The sequence below is a fragment of the Trachemys scripta genome, chromosome 1 (assembly GCF_013100865.1).
Source record: "Trachemys scripta elegans isolate TJP31775 chromosome 1, CAS_Tse_1.0, whole genome shotgun sequence".
Lineage (NCBI taxonomy): Eukaryota > Metazoa > Chordata > Testudines > Emydidae > Trachemys > Trachemys scripta.
Window position 1 is genome coordinate 25,597,489 of NC_048298.1, and position 20,885 is coordinate 25,618,373.

The window sequence follows — 20,885 nt, forward strand, 5'->3', positions numbered from 1 at the left end:
CATGGTCCTAGTTCAAAATCATGTAAATAATTCCACTGTTAGTTTAGCAGTATTTAACATCTAGATCTTTTTGTATTGAATTATTTCACCAGTTACCAAAACTATGCATTTTATTATGATAATCTTTGGCCTTTTAGGTGGCCTCATGAGTTTGCACATGTATGTAATTGTGCTGATGTTGTAATTGAATACAAACTCAGTGGTGTTAGATGGGATGGGAGGATAATAGAGTAAATGAAGAACCAATTTCCAAATGTTGATGAAATGTAAATTGAACATTTGAAGTTACCATCAGTAGATAGGTTTCAGAGTGGTAGCTGTGTTAGTCTGTATCAGCAAAAACAACGAGGAGTCCTTGTGGCACCTTAGAGACTAACAAGTTTATTTGGGCATAAGCTAAAACCCACTTCATCAGATGCATGGAGTGGAAAATAATATAGGCAGGTATAAATACACAGCACATGAAAAGATGTGAGTTGCCTTACCATCAGTAGAAAGACAGCTTTATGGTTAGCCTAAAATAACAATGTGATTTAGTCTCACTCCAGGCTGTTTGCTGGATGATAAATTAATGAAGCTTTATATACTATTAACATAATCTGCTGAAAAAGCAAACCACACCCAACACTTTAACATGTAAAAAAGACACTCCAACATGAACTGATAATGTGGCTTATAAAAAAAAAAAGAACCATCTCAAGGATGGTAAGAAACATACAAGCTCGCTAGAATTTTAGGGGGAGTGAAGAAAATTATCAATGAGAAAATGCAAGCTGATCTATATGTTGGATGTTAAAGTTTTGTAAGTTTATAGTCCAGAAAACTAGATATCCATATATTGTATGAACCAAAAAGCATATATGATTTATCAAATGCAGAAGGGTTGAGATACTAAACCATTCTGTAAGCAGCATTTTGCAATTTCTTATGTATAACTTTATAAGCATTGACATTTTCCCCTTTTTCTCTAGCACTTGGTCAGTGAATGGTTAAGTGAGAAGAATGAGAAGACAGGAAAGCCTATAGACAGCATTTCAGAAAGGCCTCTGCGTATAACTACAGACCCTGAAGTTCTGGCTACACAACTGAATTCTTTACCAGGTCTCACTTACAGTCCACATGTATATTCTACTCCTAAGCACTATATTCGTTTTACTTCACCATTCCTTTCAGAAAAAAGGAGGAGAAAAGAACCCATGGAAAACATTACTGGCTCTTGTAAGAAGGTAATGAATCCTTTGACTTAACCTGGCTTTAAAACGAAAGGCAAATTGCTTGTTTCTGTGGGTTTTCTTTTTTTCCCCAACTCCCTCTTATTTAATCTCAATTCTTGTTTGTAAGCATGAATCCTGTGTTGGAACTTGAAGTATTTGGAACTGCTCTACCATCTGTAGCATGTTCAGAACTAGTTTCAATTAGAAATGAAATTACATCTAATTTTTGAAAGTTCTTTCTTTTTATGACAGCGTTGGTTGAAGCAAGCTTTGGAAGAAGAAAACTCAACAGTGATAGATAGATTTAATTCTCCATCTCAAGAAAGATCTAGAAGTCCTGTGATCAATGGTGAAAATAAAAGTCCATTATTATTGAATGACAGCTGTTCCTTACCAGGTGAAGTTTTTAACACCTAAATATTATAAAATTTCTTAATCTTTTGAAGTGGCTTAATATTTTTTAAATTACTGAGGAACATGGTTTTCAAACTATAAACGCCCCATATAAACAACAAATATTCTAGTGGACTGTGTAGGAAAATCCTCCTTAATATTGAGTATTATTCACTCTTTTCTTTGTTCTTGTCATATTAGAACACTTGAAATATGGGATGAAAATAATTGTGGTATACTATAGTTTGTTATTCCAGCTAATGTAAATTGACACATATCTATGGATACCTTTTAATCTTTAGAATTTTAAGGGTTTCACTGAGAGAAAATATGGTTTAGAGGAAGTATTTCATATTGATCTGCTCAGACTTACTCTTCAGGTTATAGACCCATTCCTGCAGTCCTTGTATTATCCAAAATTCCAATTAATTTCAATGGGAGTTGCTTGCACAAAAAATTAACAGAAAAATTACCTAGTCTTAAAATTATTTATTTAATATAAAATGAGAAATGTGGTGAAACTAAGGAACGTTGGCATGTGAAGTCTGTGAAATGTTATAAACATGTTGATAGTTTTCATTTTTGAGCTGAAGAATTTTCATGATGTAATAACTGATGTGTTTTTGTATCTTTGGTAATTTGTTTTTCCATCATTTCAGTTAACATTGAAAATTTCAGTTCTTAAAGTCTGTGCTGCCTTCAGTAATTTGTTAGGTTTGTAGTTGACTTTTCATGTTTAACACTTTTCATGAGAGGCATTTCTTTAATTTGACTGGCTGACTGATTTAATGTGTTATATTTATAGCTTTATTGCATGCCCAAGTCTTTACAAAATGAGGAAGAATGACTATCAGATCAGCAAAATATTGTTTCCTAGTCTTTCTTTTTTCTATTTAACATATAGATCTAACAACACCACTAAAAAAACGAAGATTCTATCAGTTGTTGGATTCTGCTTATTCAGAAACCTCCACACCTACTCCTTCTCCATATGCAACGCCAACTCATGCTGATACCACTGCCACAGACCCATCATTGTTTGCTACTCCTCCTAGGATAAAAGCAGAAGATGAAACTTGTAGGAATGGTTATAAACCCATATATTCACCAGTTACCCCCGTGACTCCATGTATACATGGAAATGCCATGCACTTTGAGGTGAGATTTTTCAGATGAACATGAATATTTACTCTCTCTCCCCCTTCCCCCAACATCTTTATAAATAAGACATTTTCTGATTACTGTCTTGTTTTGCATTTAAAACTCATTAGCCAGTTGCTTTAAGCACCAAGATTATCAGACTTGGTTTCTATTCGTGGAACATAAGGTCTTGTTTACATGCAACAGCAAAGTGCACCAGAGGGGTGTGATTTTGCTCTAACATGTTGTGCTCTGACTGCCCCATGTAGTTCCTGCTGGCATACTCTAAAAGGTACCTAGTTCGGGTTTTTAGAGTGTGCCAGCAGAGTCTACAAGGGGCAGTTAGAGTGCAACACATTACCTTTATAAGACCTTTATAAATCACATCCCTCTGGCATGATTTACCAGTGCCATGTAGATAAACCTCAGATTGCTCATGACGACTACACTGTAAGTTACTATTAAAGGCCCTGGTTCAGCAATCAGAACCATCTGGGTGAATTCTTATGCCTATATTGAGCCCCATTGACTTCAGTGGAACTTCTCTGGGCACATCCACTTGCACAAATCTTACTGCAAAATCAGGGCCTAAAAATTGTACTGTTACCAACAAGATCTAGGAGACCTGCTAAACCCAGGGTTGTGAGTTAAATCCTTGAGGGGGCCACTTGGGGATCTGGGGCAAAATCAGTACTTGGTCCTGCTAGTGAAGGCAGGGGGCTGGACTCGATGACCTTTCAAGGTCCCTTCCAGTTCTAGGAGATGGGATATCTCCATTAATTTCTGTTTCTTAATTTCTATTTCTATTATTAGTTTACTTTCAAAATCTGAAAAGAATGAAGGGTCAACAGTATTGAAACAGAGATGTGCTTTTCTATCTTTTTCATTGTAATATATAATTAATAGCCTGTTAACTTTCGTATGTTGTGGTTATTGTCAACAAGAGTTACTGAACAGTTGCTTTTATGCCATTAAATTGAAACAGAACCACTTCTTACATTAATTTGAAGAATGGAAACTTAAGTTGTTTCATTCTTATTTCTCATATTTCTTTGTCACCCTATGTTAAGATTGATCTTGAATCTTACTAATTTTCTTATTTGTGCAGAATATTTCCTCACCTGACAGTTCCCCAGAAATTAAGAGGCGAGCTTACAGTCAAGAGGTAAGAATCTTTGTGAGAAACTGTAGAAAAGGCTGCTGATTCATCTGTACATCTTCATTAGCAGAAAAATCTCATTTTGCAAGACTAATAGTAAACAAACCAAAATTAGTCAACTGGTGAAAATGTGGCAAGTAATTTTTTTTGAGCTCAGTTTGTCCACTTCTGCAGTACACATTCCCCATTTTTCTCTTTATGTATCCCTTCCCCTTTCTTGTTATCTGCTCCCCCTTCTTCATTTATTTTCCCACTTCCCTTCCATTTGCTCTTCCTTTCTTTGTCCCACTTAGAGCTTAGATTCTCTGTAGACTACAGGCACTAGAAGGCAACATGATCCATACATTTGAGAATACATAAATGAAATTTCTTCCAGAAGACAATCATAAACAGTGCATTATTCTGTAGATTACCAGCAACAAAATTTAAGAGTTAAAGTTGGTGAAATAATTAACTACAGTGTTACTATTAAAAAAATTCCCAAACCCTAAGCACTGAAATGTCTAGAAATGATCAGTAAAAGTTATTTATACATACTTCTAATACTGTTATGTCTTACACATTCAGCTAAAGGCAGGCAGTTCTTGAGAAATTCACCTTGTGTATTCTAATGGGAGTCCTAAGAATGACTTAAAATATACCTCTGAATGTGTGGGAAAAATTATTCATTGCTGCATGTTGTTGTTAAGTACAGCTTGTAGGTTAGAATTAACATGGTTGTCGAATTTTCATGTCCGTTGAATATATGAACTGTAAAGCTCATTTAAATGAGTACTTCATATTTTTAACTGATTATTTTTAGATACAGGGCTTGTATAGTTTTCACATAAGGTGGTATTATGTGTCTGACTTAAGGTTTAATTTACTAGCCTTCTATGATGCCTAGAAAGGCATTTCTCTCCTGAAAACGTTTAGAATGTCAGTGGTAGTAGGCAAGCCCACCAAAAGCAATTCCAGGCCCCAGGGCAGAACAATCGGTGGCCTCCCTAGAAAGGGATGGCTGGGGTTTATGACACTACTTTTTATCCTATTGATAACACATTAGAACCCACTATGCATAAGTTGTGGCGTTGCTTCAACTTTTTTTTTCTTCCAGTTACAGCATCAGTATTAAACAAATTGTGAGCCTAAATATAAGATGTAAAATTTGTTATTTTGAATTATATATTTAAATTAAATAAATACATTATGGAATGAAATTAATTAATATATTAAACATTTAACGAAGCACAAAATAAGAAAACACCTAAAGTATCAAGCAGGGCTGGCTTTAGGCACCGCGGGGCCCGATTCGAAGGAGCTGCCGCCAAAGTCCCGCCACTATCTTCGGCAGCAGCTCAATCGGAGAATTGTCTGAATCGCCCTAAAGCCAGCCCTGGTATCAAGTAGGCTAATTAAACATCTAATTGTGATTCATGTGTAAAAGACAAGAAAAAAACTGATATACAAGATGTAATTGAATATGACCAACAAAGTTAAAATATACAATACAGTACTTGCGCTACTGGTGCTGTGGGACATCATCACCCAGAGCAATAAGGAGACAGCAGGCATGGTGTGCCAATCTACCAGGAGATCTCCGAGGAGGCAACAAGGGGCGAAGGCCGAGGGAAAACCTGCACCTTGTTCCCTGGCTGAGTGGTAGAGGTGGCCCCTCATCCTGCACTCGTGATAGCAGTTCATGAGCCAGTGCTAGCAGCAGCGAAGGGGGAAACTTAGGATGGCTGAACTGGCTGGCTTGTGTTTTTGGCAAGGAGCTGCAGCTTTGGGGGAGGAAATCTGGTAGCAGAGAGGGACCTTGTTCCTCTTCAGAGTCTCCCTGTCCAGATGAGCAGGGTGCAGCAGCGCTCTGGCAAATTGTTAATGTCACAATGAGGGATGACACTCTGTACAGAGTAGCAGCAGCAGAAAAACCAGATTTTTTTTTTAATCTTATGTATGTTTTTAATAAAAATTAACTATCCCATGTACTTGGGCCCTTTTAAATCACCAGGACCCAGCGCAGTTGACCCCCCCCCACCTCCCTGTTGGCGGGCCTGGTAGTAGGGAACCCTCTTGCACTTGTTAGGTGAAGCACTATTTGGAAAGGAGAGTGCCATATGTGATTTAAGCTCTTTAGGACCAGGAACCCAGCTTCTGTTGAGGTTTTTTTTCTATCGTAAGAGCTGACATCTTAAAATTTTAAGACCAGTACACCTCTACCTCGATATAACGGTGTCCTCGGGAGTCAAAAAATCTTACTGCGTTATAGGTGAAACCGCGTTATATTGAACTTGCTTTGATCCACCAGAGTGCGCAGCCCTGCCCCCCCGGAGCACTTTACCGTATTATATCCGAATTTGTGTTATATCAGGTCGCGTTATATCGAGGTATTTTAACATTGCAAACAAATTCAGAAATCTTTGATTAAAATGTTATATCTATCAACATATGTAGCAAAAGTAGAAACATGATAATTTTTTTTTTTTTAACTAGCCTGTCCATGAGATTGTTTCGTTCTCTTCCTAAATGTTCATGTGTTAAGGTGGCAGTAAGGAAGGCATTTAAAAAAAGGGGGGGGGGTCATCATTTTGAACGCGTCTCTTAAATGTGCCCTCTGAGAGTAAATGGTCTAATTCTGATTTAAAACATTTGTTTCCATAACTAAAAGGGATTTAATTCTGCTTTAAGGATGCAGTCACTAGTGAAGCCTCAATTATATTACATGTAATAGTATAAGAAGAAAAGTTACCTTGTGGAAAAAATAGTCCAATATCTACTATATACTCTTTTTTTTTTTTTTTCCCATGCAGGGATATGACAGATCATCCACAATTCTAGCACTAAATTCTTTCAGAAATTCCAGTCTGACAGAAATGGGCCTGCAAGAAATAAAGACTATTGGATATTCTAGTCCAAGGAATAGGACCGATGTCACCAGGCAGTGCACTGGAGAAAAGGAATCTGTATCAGACCTTCAGTTGGGACTCGAAGTTATTGAGCAAAGTACACTGCATAAAAACTTGGAAGCCCCCTCACATGATAGGACTGATTCTAACAGCCAACTAGAAACTGCTCAGTGTGGTCGGGGTACAATTTATTCTACATGGGTAAAAAGCCCAGACAGGACAGGTGTAAATTTTTCAATGAATTCTAATTTGAGGGACTTGACACCTTCACATCAGTTGGAAGTAGGAGGTGGATTCAGAATAAGTGAGTCAAAGTGCCTGATTCAAGATGATGCAAGAGGCATGTTTATGGAAGCATCTGTTTTTTGTACTTCAGAAGATGGAATTGCATCTGGCTTTGGAAGGACTGTCAATAACGACATCTTGATGGATGGAAATTGCACACCCCAGAATCCTCCACAAAAGAAAAAGGTTACAACTTTAAGCATCATTCATGATTTATTTTATATAGTCCAGTACATACATAACTGTTATGAGAAAAATAATGAATAAAAACAAATTTATTATCGCTCACTTTTTACAGGCATTACAATCCAGATATTATTTTCATTATATGATTAACAGATTACCTTTTTAAAAAGGAACCTCTAATTTTCATACCTGAAAATCAATATACCTGCTTATATCCCAAAATATCACAATACTATAGTTGAAGGGATTCTGTCAGCTTAAAAATCATATGTTGCAAACAAACAGAAACTCACAGTATTAGTTTATTAAAACAGACTTTTAAAAATCCAGTTTACATTTCACTACTTAATTTGTTGGTTCTCAGCTTGGACAATGAAAATCAGTTGACACCAATCAGTTTTACTTTAAGGCTTTTAGTGCTGCAGTTACTTCAGGGGAAACTAATTCATGGAAACCGTTCTGTTGGTTTTAGATTTTGTAAAAATCGTACATTTAGAAAATTCAGCTTTTGAGCTAAATTTTAAATTGACATTAACCAAAACTACTCCTTTTTAAATTATAAAGAATATTTAAATGAAATAGTTACAGTACATTTAGGGTATGTATGGCTATAGGCCCATTTATAACTGTCAGCCATTACCAGCACTAAAAGTTCTCCTGCGTAATGTCTTCGGTAGATGTTACTGTGTTGAGTTATACTCCTCCTCTTTCCTTACAGAATGGGGAACAGGAACACTGGGGATGACGGTGTCTCTCACCTGGCAACCTGCCAGAAGTTCTGCCCCCATAGTCAGTAGCTATTCTAGATTTTCTCTTCCTTTTTTCAAACTTTTTGTGGCAGTAATGAACAGGGTTTTTCCTGCTTTTCTCTGTTCGTCTTCTTTTACCCCCTCCAACATGGCAGATCAGCTCAGGAAAAGGAAATGCGAGTCCAGGCTGTGCTCAGATTGCGAGATATATCTGCAGCTAGATATTGAAGGCGAGCTGTGTTACTGTGACATTGATAGGCATGGTTGTTCCCAGTCATGTCACTACAGCCCTTTTTCTTTCCAAGGCACCTTGAAGATGAAGGGAAGGAACCTGATCTCAGCTGAAGCCAAATAGCTATAAACTCTTGCAACTACTCTGCCATTCATCCTCATCTGATGCTTAAGTGAGCCTCATTGTCTTTAAATCCAGGCATAGCCAGCTATGCAACAAAAGGATTTCTCTACTCCATCCACATTCCTAAAATCAGTGTTTACATCTTTAAAAAAGTATGCTGATTTCCTACCCCCTCCTCTCACTGATGAGGAATGTTCTCAGAAGCACTGTAGTGTAAGGTTTGTCTACCATATCAGTTACTCAACTTCTGATGAGAAATAAAATGTAGTTTCACACAAGAGAAATTTCCAAAAAAAGCAGACAAAATTGCAATCCCTGTCTCTCTCCCACCAAAGCTAAGAAATCAGAGGAGGACTAAAAAGTCCAAAGAGCACAAAATCAAAGAAACATCAGATTTCTTTATTCTTCCTTCTGTATCAAAAAAGAGAGAAATTCGTAAAAACTGAGGAAGAGCATCCTGAGAGAAAATTGCAGGAAAATCTTTTCCTGTCATGAGGAGAAAAGTCATTACCAAACTGGAATCGAGGCATCTAAGACCATTTTGTAGAAGCATACTAATAGGGGTCAAGTTAAGTACCTTACTTCTAAGATCAAAGTAGTTATAGGTGTGTACTTGTTCAATATTATTGTGGCAGCCTAAGAGTTTCCAGACATGGGCAAGAGACTTACTGTGCTGACTCCAAAATGTTACCAAATGCAGGAACCCAAGGATAGTTCACACTGAGGTGGCATCAGCGAAAGACATGGTTTATCCCCTCTGTAGTGGAACTTCTTCCCAAAGGAAAATTTAAAAAAAACTAAGACAAGATGTCAAGTCTTAAAGCACCCAGTTTACAGTGGTTTTATCCATGTGTATTTCATGATACGGTACAATGACCTCCAGACCACAAGATTGCACCAGTCTAGAACAAGAAAATCCTTAGATGTTTATCTGGTATCATCTTTAACGGCCACTGTTTCTGTGGATACAGTGCATTTTGTTGCAAAACCTTTGGCCTTCAACACATTGCCAAATGCAATATTTAGCTATACCCTTGAACTGCAAATGACTATTCCAAATGTACAGGTTCTCTAATGCCTACCTGGCTTATTGATTGCTGACATGAAGAGTAGAGGTTAGGAGAGATTCTGGCCAATCCAGGAAATGACTTCTACATGGATGATGGAGCTTCTCATTTATTAATTTGTATACAATACTGCTGTCATGTTAGTCAACTGTATCACAACATGGGAGTTCAAGGCTTCCTTTTGAAAGGTCAAGAGAGCTAGATTGCCTTCAAATCTAGAAAAATGTATGCTTAATTTCAACTTCAACACCAGTTGAAAGAGAACTCTCAGACTAGAAGACTTGCATAAATTTTGAGGACTCTTCTCTAGAGAGGATGACTGATCAGACTTCACCTCTGACATCATAACTGATGGGATTACAGAATCTGCACTTTACTATTCACAGATTGGGTTATGCTTGTATTCCTTGGGCAGTAATCTCTGAATCTTCCTCATGTGTAGATGAGACTACACCTAAACAAAACACTCAGTTCCAAATAATGGAAATAGAGCCTAATAATGATGTGTATATATAGAAGGAGATCTTGGTAAGTCTTTCCTTACTGGTATATCTCTCTCCTCCCAAGTTGTTATATGTACATCTCAGATCAGGGCTTGTCCATATGAGTTATTCTGGAGTAATTCCATATGTTGACACTTATTCCAAAATAAGTGTCCACATGTGGAGTTATTTCAGAACAACTATTCTGCTTTAAATTCAAACCATACCTTATTCCATAGTAAGGGTCATGTGTAGACAAGCTCTCAGATCTCTAAATTCACGAGCATCTTCAGAGTAGAGAACTGCTTTGCTGAACAAAGTCTGGATTAATATATTACCTAGGCAAGAGTATGTGTATACTCGTACTGGCTACTATCATTAACAGAACGTTTGTGAAAGCTCTGGATGCAGATAGAAGACCAAGAGGCCATGTATTGATAGTGTTCATGACCATAGGTGAACCTGAAGAAACAGCTACCACATTCTGGACTGATGTATTAAATTACACTTTTGTTAGACATATGGAGGGTTCAGTAGTTTGGGTGCTAGAGTGGGATTCACAAGGCCACACTTCAGTTCCCTGCTCCACCACAGACTTCCTGTATGACTGTGGGCAAGTCACTTAGTTTGTGCTTCAGTTCCCAGTCTGTAAACTGGGAATATGATTTTCCTACCACACAGGAATGCTGTGAGGGGAAGCATGTTAAAGATTGAGACACTCATATACTATGGTAATAGAGATGCTGCAACATTATAATGAGTGGTAAGCATAGGGTCTCTGTCCAGAAAAGCAGTTTTCTTATACATGTTGTGATTCCATCAGCTCTAGAACATAATACATTTCTGACTTTTTCTTCCCGATGAAGAAAATGGAGTATACCCTCAAGAACTGGTCTTGTTCTGGCACAAGTTATACTGCTCTTACATCAAGGAACTGGGATCTCGTCTGAAAAATCAAATATTTGTTAAATGAAGTATGAAAATGAGAGATGGTGAAAAATTACTTAGGAAAGCAGATCAACTTTGGGGAAGATCACTGGTGCACTACCTACAGGAACCCTCTGGCTGTGGTGGAATTGTGTCATATGGGGAGAAAATACTAAGCCCAGTTATGGATAGAGACCATTCCTTTTGTTATCATGCAGAGGACGTTGATGACCTCAAGCTTCGTTACTGCATAATTAGATTCTTCAAAAGTTGAACCATGTCTGTTTAAAGGACTGCTTTAAGCAAAATGAATATCTGGATTCCGTTTAGTTATTTTGTGTGGGGATTGGGAAGGGAGTTTTGCCCTGTCTCACTCCCTCCCCAGGTAGAATGTATCCTCAGTCTTCATATCCTTTCTAATAGAAAAAATACGAGGCCTTCACCATTGGAACTGTTTGCAAGTCAACTAAATGCTGAGACCATCCATCTTATTCAAAATTGAGTGACCGTAATTTCCTTGGATGGGTCATATCACTGGTCAGTCTTTTCTAATTTCCCACCATGTCTCTTAATTTACAAAACAGTAAACACATGAAGAAAGATAAGGCAACACTTACGCTAAGTCTACCCTACAGTGTATGTCGCGTAGGGGTGTGAATAAACCACCCCACTGAGCAACATAAGTTACACCAACATAAGCGCCGGTATGGTCAGCGCTATGTCAGCGGGAGAGCTTCTGCTGCCACCATAGCTGCCGCCGCTTGCGGAGGTGGTTTTATTATGCCGATGGGAGAGCGCTCTCCTGTTGGCATAGAGCGTCTTCACCAGACGCAGTGGAGCACTCTATGTGTAGACAAGCCCTAATTCTATTTGTCAAACTTAATGGAGATGTCCATAGTTCAACTCTTCTTCCTCTCTCACAATGACTTAACTGGGAGCTGTTGGTACTCAGTATTTTTGAAAATCAGTTGTGCCCAAATATGGATTCAGGATACTAATTTTAAGCTATTTTTTTTTAAATCTTGGCCATAGGGTGTGTGTATGTAGTTGGTCAGACTCTCAACAGTTGTAAATCTGTGTAGTTTCAGTAATTTTATCTTCTTTAGTGGCACTATGCTAATTTATACCAGCTGAGAATTTGCCCCAGTATCTCATGCATTTTCTGTTGTGGCACTTTTGTTCCCTGGGTTTGGGTTTTATGAAGATAAGGCTCAGCGCAGGTTGCCAGTAATAGACATGAAAGCATAAAGGGGTTAAACCTAACTTGCACAGAAGGCTGATTTCTTAATGAAAAAAAATACTGTCCTGGCCTTAATATTAGTATTTCAGCTTTTTGTTTCAAACCCAGAGGTGCACACTAAGAGCAGCTTTGCACAGATTGTCCTCCTGGAGAGGAGGAAGCATAAAAAGCACTGTCTGTTTAAAAATTAATTGGTTGCTATTATATTTTAAGGAGACTTTCGAAAGTTGCAAATACATATAAAAACTTTAAAAAATTCTTAATGTACAGCATGTTCTTCAGTAATGAAATAAATAATGTATGCTAAATCTTTACCTTTATTATATAATAAAGCGCTAATTGAAAACAAAATGCATGAATTGGAAATAATTCAGATTTCCATAAATTTTTCTTTTAAATAATGACAATCAAATACGGGTGTTACAAATCAAAGATTTGCAACACCTTTATATCAGAACAAATCATCAGCCTGCTGTTTAGTTTTGTTTTAAATGCAAATGCATTGGGGTAAAACCAGAAAAATAAAATAGTTTAAAATGGCCACCACTATCACATGGTAGCTTGAAGTCCCAGTATTTACAATGCAGTCCACAACAGTACAGCTTCTGCATAGCGGGAGCTTCCCACACTCACTGCCCCAGATCCATTTTCCTAGGGTAAGAAATACATGCTTCCTTTCCCTGTACTCCTGTTCTATTCACTAGAAATCAAAGTAAACCATTCTGTAAATCTCCAGAAAGGAGTATCATTAGCCCTACTAACTTACCTCTGCTTATATTTTAGAGACAATGCAAGTGATATATCCATTTGAAGTTATTTAAAGAGAATTGCTCTGTAGATTTTATTTTAATTTAATTTTATCAGCAATCAAAGTTAACTGTAAAGAAAAATGAGTAAACTTTCCTCTTACGTTTTTTCCATAGGTGTCTTTATTAGAATACCGAAAGAGACAACGAGAAGCTAGAAAAAGTGGTTCCAAGACCGAGAGCTTTTCTCTGGTTACCGTATCTCCTCATGCTGCTGGTGGAGGAAGTATAAGCAGTAACAATGGTGCTAATGATGGGTATAACAGTGGTGAAAACGGGGAGCAAATTGATAACACTGCTAACCTACCTTTACCATTGCCAGCTACTGTTTATAATACAACTCCAGAAGAAACTGGCAACAACTGTCCAACTAAAGAAGCTTCTTCCAGTGAGAAGAATGAACCAGAAGTTCAATGGTAAGCCATTTAGCACAGGTTGCAAATTCAGAAAATGTGTTTGTGTTGCCAAATAGACAATTGGAGAAGCAATGTGCTACATTTTTCACTCTAAATTTGTAGTGTGTCTAGGAAATATTACATATGCATTATGTAAAATTGTAAGTGCCATGAATTCCTGATAGCAACAGTTTATTTTAGTAACAGATATGGGGGTATTTTATAGAATCGAATTTTGTCAAACCTGTATTTTGTATTTTATTAGTGTGCTGTGGTTGGATGACTTTGGAGCTAAGGCAATGGGATACCATTTATAAATACATAAATTATACATGTTTGAACAGAATATCTAATCTACATTTACTTCATAAAAAATAAGTTTTGGCCAGAAGCCTTGCTTCCAAATGACTGAACAAATATTTTAATTCCATTTTCCTTACAATCACAGAGAATAGATTCCTCAGGGAAGTGATTGGAATATGTATACACATTCGGTCCTGTCATTGAAAGTTTGCACGTGGATTATTCAGCACTTAAATATTTTAAAATGCAGTATGGTGAGGAGGTGTGTTAGTAAATAGTCATATTTAGCCGGGGTGAAACAAATCAATATTTCTTGTTTCTGTGGATTATAAAAGCCTAGATAGGATGGCAGGAGGAAAGGTCAAGATTGTAACTTTCCACATAAAATAGAGTATTTTTTAACTACACTTTTTGGACAGAGCAGCATCCCATCTACAATAGGGTTCCCAATGTTGCTAGCACAGGTAATAGTGATCTGGTGTTAGCAACAATGGAGAACTTTTGTCACATTTCCCTACTGTAGAGAAGTTCCCCCAAAGCTTCAGCTGACCATGGGCTGAGAAGCTGAGCAGGAAGATCCACCTCTGCTCAGAAGGTACTCAGGCTGCCTCGGTTGAGCAGCAGAATTCTCACAGCTGGACTTCACAAAACTTTAGGCAGGTTTTTAGAGGAGTAGTTAATTTTTAACTTTGCAATGGGGGATCATGCATCAGTTAGTGTATTAGGATGTAAAGGGATGCATCTGAAGAACCGTAAAGATAAAGCAGTCAACCAGCAAAAACTGAAGATACGGGGCGAATGGAAAATTTCTTACCAATAATTTCCTTTCTGCTTGTCCCACAATTCTGGGGTGCTCTCCTCTCTCTACATCTCATGGAGGCGGATTGATATTTTGACACCATCCGGTCTGGCCCTGCCCCCTCTGCTCCTGCTTGCTGCCAGATGAGTTATTCCCAAGCTATAAAACTTGCATAACACCATTAATAAATATTCCAGAGATAATGAAATAACTATATACATTAGACCAAGGAAGATGGTCATATGGTAACAATTCCACTTAATATCTGACTCTTGACTCCTGAACCATCCAAGGTGGGTAAAATAATGGGAGATGCTGATAGCAGAAATTAAATTATTGGTAAGAAATTTTCCCTTCTGCAGCCTAGTATCTCCGACAATTCAGGACATCTGGGAAGTAGCAAGCAATAAAGAGATGTAGGGAGGGTTATGAAAAAAAAGTTTGGTAGGAAAGAAGTACCATCCTTTTTGAGAGTTCACTTGAAAGTCTCTGATTTCCGAGCCACTGCATGGAGCACCTTCCTGCTAAAGGAGGCCTCTGCATAAGATGATAGGTCCACCTTGTAGTGCTTGCTTAATGAAAGTGCTAGCTATAGACCATGTGGCTGCTTCATAGATTTCCAGTGGACATACTCACTTGTTCCAATCATGACGTTGCTAAGGCTCTCATGGAGCGTGCCATTATCCCTTCTGACACAGGAACCAATGATGATTTGTAGGCTTCCACAATACATTGTCTAAGCCACCTAGTGATGAAGGACTTGGAAGCTCTGAGTCCCTGGCATTTTGGGTGGAAGGGCACGAATAGGGAGTCTAAGCTTTGTGTGGAGTCTGTGTGCTTGAGAGATTTTCAACACTCTTCTGACATCTAAGGTGTGCCACATCTTTTCATTTGGATCTTGTGGTTTTGGACAGAACGAAGAAAGCGCGGAAGGAGGAATTTACTTAGGAGAAGAAGGGATTCTGGTGTCATGAACATCATCTTGCCCTCATGTAACATGCAGTAAGATTCCTGTATAGATAAGGCTGGCAGCTCCGACATTCTCCTGGTGGATGTGACAGCTACTAAGAAACAAGTTGCAATGGATAAATAAAAGGCCGTCTCTAACATAAGACGCTCAAAAAGATGGCTTGTCAAGACGCTCAGAACTAGCGAAAGGTCCCATTTTGTAAAGAGTGGCCTGACCACACGTCTGGCTAACCGGACTGCTCAATCTTCCAGGGAGTCTGAGGCTCCTGCAAATAGCAGACACCTGAGGTACAATGGTACTGGGCTGAAGGCCTTGATCTATGCCTTCTGAGAGGAAATCCTGAATGGTTAGTATTCCTGGAGTTCTGGGATTTTGCACTTGGCTTTTGTTGAATCTGGACAAGATAGAGAAGTACACTTTTAGCATTTCTACTCTTCTAAATGAAGCAATGTCTTAATGCCTCTGGAGGACAGATCTCTCAGTACCCTGGCTGTTAGCTGAAGCTGTTTTGGGTCCAGGTGAAGAAGAGGACCTTGTGAGAAGATGTCCAATCTCTGCGGAAGCTGGAGTGGGGGCTCCAGTGTCAGTTCTATCAGGTCTGAGAACCCAGGTCTCCTTGGCCAAAAAGGAGTTATCAGTATTACCATTGCCTGTTCCCATTTTCTTTTCTGGACCACCCTCCCCAGTAGTGGAAATGGTGGAAATGCATAGAGTAGGCCCTGGAGCCAGCTGTGCGATAAGGCATCTGTCCCCATGGTGAAGTATTTTGGCCTCTTTGTGTTTGTATGATCCATGAACCGTTCGGTTGAAGGGGGGGCTGAACATCTGGTTCAGACACCAGTCGAACTTGTTGACCCTACACCTGCTGACCCAGTCTGCCTGCTGGTTCAGGTGCCCTTTAATGTGGAGTGCTCTGAGGAAAAGGAGGAACTGTTCCACCCATCTCATTATTTCCATTGCTTCCATGTGTAGTTCTCTTGTGGTTGTTTAAATATGCGATTGTGGTAATGTTGCCTGATTGAACCAGGATGTGGTTCATTGTTAGGTTGAGCAGGAACCTTAGGAGAGCTAGCTTGACTGTTCTCAGCTCTAGGTTTATGCTATGAGCCATTTCTTCCTTGCTCCGGGTTTCCTGGGGTGTCTGGGTCTCTAAATGAGCTCCCCAATCCTCCAGAGTGGTCTCAATTGCAAGGACTAAAGGATCTGGAAGGCAGATGGGCAGACATTGCTTTGTGCTGACCACCATTGTAAGGAATTGATCACCTATGTCAGAACGTGTACATGATCTCTCGTGTTCTGGGGAGTGGTCCTACACCTTTAATATGAAGACTTGAAGACTTCTGATGCATGATTTGACCATGGAATGATCCCTATCCAGGACACCAGGAGTCCTAGAAGTTGGAAATCTAGTATCTGCAGCTCTAGAGCAAGAAAATTAATTCCTGGATGGAACCAGAGAACTTTTCTTGGCACTGATGATGAAACCATGGGCCTTAAGGAGATTCATTGTCCGAGATGTGGCCCTGTGCACTGCTTACTGCACTGGAGCTCTGGTCGTCCAGGAAGGGGGAAAAGGGCAGTTCCCTTCAACCTGAGTCTCACTATTATCACCACCAACATTTTTGTAAAAACCCTGGGGTCTAAGGACAGGCCAAATGGGAGTGTTTGGTATCAATGATGTTTCTGCCATAGGCAAACCTCAGAAGACTGCAGTGACACTTTATGATGGGGGTATGGAGATATGCTTCTGCTAGAGCTACTGAAGTTAAGAATTCCCCCTAGGACAGAGATAGGGTCTCCCTCCAAAACTTATATTCTTATCCACTTGTTTTGAGCCTTTTGAAATGGAGAATAGTTCTGATTCCACCCCCTTTGCACTTCTGTACAATGACAAAGATGGAGTAAGAACCAAGAGCACCTTTGTTGTGAGGGAACACTTTCTATCACTTCCATATGCAGATGAGATATTTTCTTCTGGATCAGATTGTTTTATGTGGTCATTGAGCTGGGTGAGTGGATGAAGAATGGATGTGGTAGAACTTAATATTTTTAGATTCTGATTAATTGTACATTTTAGTATGTTAGAAAATGGTGAATGATATTGGTTATTTACTAGATAATTAACTTTTTGCTCTTTATTTGTGTCAAGCTATATTTGGATTGTAACTGGAATTTAATTAAACACACAAAACAGCATATAAAATTTATTTTTATTAAACAAAACAACCTTAAATGGTTGGGGTACATCAACTTCATTGTTTTTCCATGAGCTGGAGAGCAAGTTTCCATGGTGTATGGAGTCATAAATATTCATAATTTGAGAACTAAGCCAATCTGCGCTCAGGTAAAAAATAGGAATATGAAACCATTCAGGTGAGCTCAGTGGATGATTTTGATGATATATATGATGGTGTGTCTGGGACTCAAGAGGTCGGGTCCCAACGCCTGTGATGACTTTGCTAGTCTCTTGCATCTAGTAGCACAGCCTCTGGGTCCCTCCGAGGGTCAAGCCCTTAATGCAGCACATGACCTTTTATGCCATATTTATAAAACTTGACCTCAAAAGGCATACTTTTCACCCCAGATTCATTCTTTATATAGAAAAAAGTTAAGTCAAAGTTTTTGATAGCCTCATGGAGTCAGTATATTTTTATTTAAATGTTTTAAGAAATTATAATAAGTTTAGGCCTTAACATATTTTGTATTGAACTCATATTTCATTTATAACAGGTTTATTTTTAAAAAGAAAAAATTATAATTTAAATAATTTTAAAAAATCACTGATTTTTATCCACGCTGGCAGAGCCATAGGTGGCACCTGGCTAATGAGCTGGAAGCCATGGCTTGGGTTGAGAACCTGAGTGAATCCATTGAGGCATCAGCTATAAATGCTTTTGCTAGGGAGACTCTTTAAATTGGAGCCAAACTCGGAGTGATCTCTGTCCTTAAGGGCTTTGAGATCTTCCAGCCAGGAAGGAGATGCTCTTGCAAAGCAAGTAGCTGCCAGGGACACTCAGATGGTGACAGAAGAGGCTTCAAAGCCCATCTTTCTATCCATGGGTTCCTTAGGATAGAATTCCCCCACTAGGGAGGATGCTATAGTGCATCATGCTTTGGTATCTCAGCAATACAGCCCTTTGGTTCTTGAACATTATAGAGCCCGAGGTTGCTCTTGTTAACATGTTTGCCCTTATCAGGCTTGTTCCATTAATTCTTCATCACTTCCTTGAAGGAGGAGTGAATGGCTATTGAAGCCTTGGGAGGATTTTGAAAGGTGAGGTTTATTCTCAGGAGTCTGCTCAGGTTTCAGATCCAGACAGCTCACCTTCCTCAGTGGGGAAGGAGGAGGAGACAGAAGACATTATCTTGTGGATTTTCTCTTTTTTTAATCTTTTTAGTGTCTTCTGGAAGCGTAAAAGCTCTGCTGCAGCTTTGGTGAGGCCTTTTGTAACTTGCCTTCCTTAGAGCTTGGAGCCCTCTCGAGAGGTCTGTCTCAGAATCCTCCCCTACTGGATCCTATTCCCTCTTGGAGGGAGGAATTTTTTGTCAGATTCCACCTGGTTGGCTCAGGAAGGAGTGTTCTGCACGATCCCTTGAGTTGAGTGGGCGGAGTTCTCTTTGCTTTTGGAGTTTCTTCCTGCTCTGCACTCTGGGGTTCCTGGTCCATTTTCCCCCTGGTTGGAGTCGCAGTTGCCTTGACGGGTAGAAGACCTCACTTGTCTGTCCAGATTGTAGCCCTGGGACCTAACGCAGTTAGGGACAGAAGTCTGGGTGCAACTCACCATCTGCCTGGGAAGCCTACCTTACATATAGAGCACTACTTGGATTTTACCGAGTGCTTTCTTGGCTGCTGAGCCGGCAAGGAGAGACTGCAGTGGAGGCTCAGGGGGGGTTAAGTGACCCAGGCAGCAGGACGAAGAATGACCAGGAGGGAGAACACTGCCTAAGAAAACTGGACAGAAAAGTTAAAATAGGAAAATGAATGGGAGTAAAAGAAAGCGCTATTGTCTGCTGCTGTGGAGGCAGAGTCTGGCAGCAAGCAGGAACAGAGGGATTGTTTACCAGATCATGTGGTGCTAAAATACTAATCCACCTCCAAGAGCTGCAGAGATAGCAGAGCAGCCCAGACATGCAGAACTGGGGGAAGACGCTGGGGTGCAGAAATAGAGTGATGGGGGAAGAGAAAACAGGATAGAAAGAAGTACTAGTCTGAGCACTGGATGCTGCTTAATTTTCTCCCCATTAAGCATTATTAGAGACCTTAAAGTATATTTTCTGGACTACCAACCAGGCCTACAGGTTACCTTACAAACCTAGCAAAGCAGACAAATACTGCTTGGTGATGGCAGAAAAAACCACTGCTGACTCCAGAGTTCAGACCCAAGGAACAGGTTTATTTCAGCATAGGTACAAAGTGCCACACCCTAGTAATCAGTTGAGCTATGTTTAGTCAATGATCTCGCTGAGTATATACAAACAAGGCTATACACAAACAAAGGCAAAAACTTAAGTCTGCGTACACCCTTTTATACCCTGCTTTCTATCAACATCCCTCTTCTTTGATTCATTATATAATAATGATTAACAATATTTATGACCAAATGTAAGACTTCACAATACACATTAGGTTCTATAATCTATTTTATCAATAACAGAACTATCAATCTTAAATATTTGACAAGGACTTTCTTTGTTTATCCTGATTATATTTGGAGGGGACATTGTGACCCCTCATTGATAATTCATCCTTGTTCTGCACTCAAATATCAGGGATGTTTCAAGAAGAGAAATGGGGGATACTTAGTAAGCCAAAAACGGTGTTTTGCACTCCTTCTCAGAAAATGGTTATTCAAAAGTTTGATGAACCATACTAAACTAAGTTTAAATTTATATTGATTATGCATTTGCTTATATGTATTACTAACTAGTATGTGAGATATATAAAATATATGATCCATTAAATACACTTAGGCCCTTTCATGTGGTACCTAATGATTAACTCATCTCCTTACAAGACTTAAGAAACCAAATGTTTTTCAGAAGCCAACAAGACCACCGTAGAGTAATGCCATATATTCATCACTGATAACTTATCAAAACATTTTAGAATGCAGAGGAAGTGTTCCAGTGTTGTCCACTGCCCCTACCAGTGCTTGGCACTGCTCTCAACTCTAGCCCATATGGCTTGGACACTGCCAAAAAAAAAGACCTGTGCTCATGTAGCACCTTCCAGAACTGCTTTACAAATGACAATGAACCAGTCATTACATCACCCTGTGTGATATTATCTTCTCCATTTTACAAATGGAGAAACCGAATCACAGAGAACGAGGCCTAAATTTTCAGAAATGCCCAATTTATGTCAGTGACAGAGCATCCTTCCCTTTCTCATCCTTGTAGTTTCTATCGTAAGAAAAAAGATCCCAATCTCTATTCTCTTCATATTAACAGGAATTCTGTTAGAGCCAACTTTCTTTTCTGTTAAGATGAACATGTTGCAGAAATTGTTGAACTTATTCCATATTTG

The 20,885-nt window shown here is 39.0% G+C and overlaps 1 protein-coding gene across 4 annotated transcripts in view; it reads left to right on the forward strand.

The window, feature by feature from the left end:
• Positions 1 to 20,885, forward strand: part of KMT2E (lysine methyltransferase 2E (inactive)) — a 117,068-nt gene that overhangs the window by 91,859 nt on the left and 4,324 nt on the right. For all 4 annotated transcript variants that reach the window (XM_034766242.1, XM_034766232.1, XM_034766258.1 and 1 more), the window contains 6 exons: positions 972 to 1,226; positions 1,467 to 1,611; positions 2,512 to 2,765; positions 3,856 to 3,912; positions 6,699 to 7,265; positions 13,009 to 13,307. In XM_034766242.1, the coding sequence (XP_034622133.1) occupies positions 972 to 1,226; positions 1,467 to 1,611; positions 2,512 to 2,765; positions 3,856 to 3,912; positions 6,699 to 7,265; positions 13,009 to 13,307 (1,577 nt within the window). The remainder of the gene's footprint in view (positions 1 to 971; positions 1,227 to 1,466; positions 1,612 to 2,511; positions 2,766 to 3,855; positions 3,913 to 6,698; positions 7,266 to 13,008; positions 13,308 to 20,885) is intronic.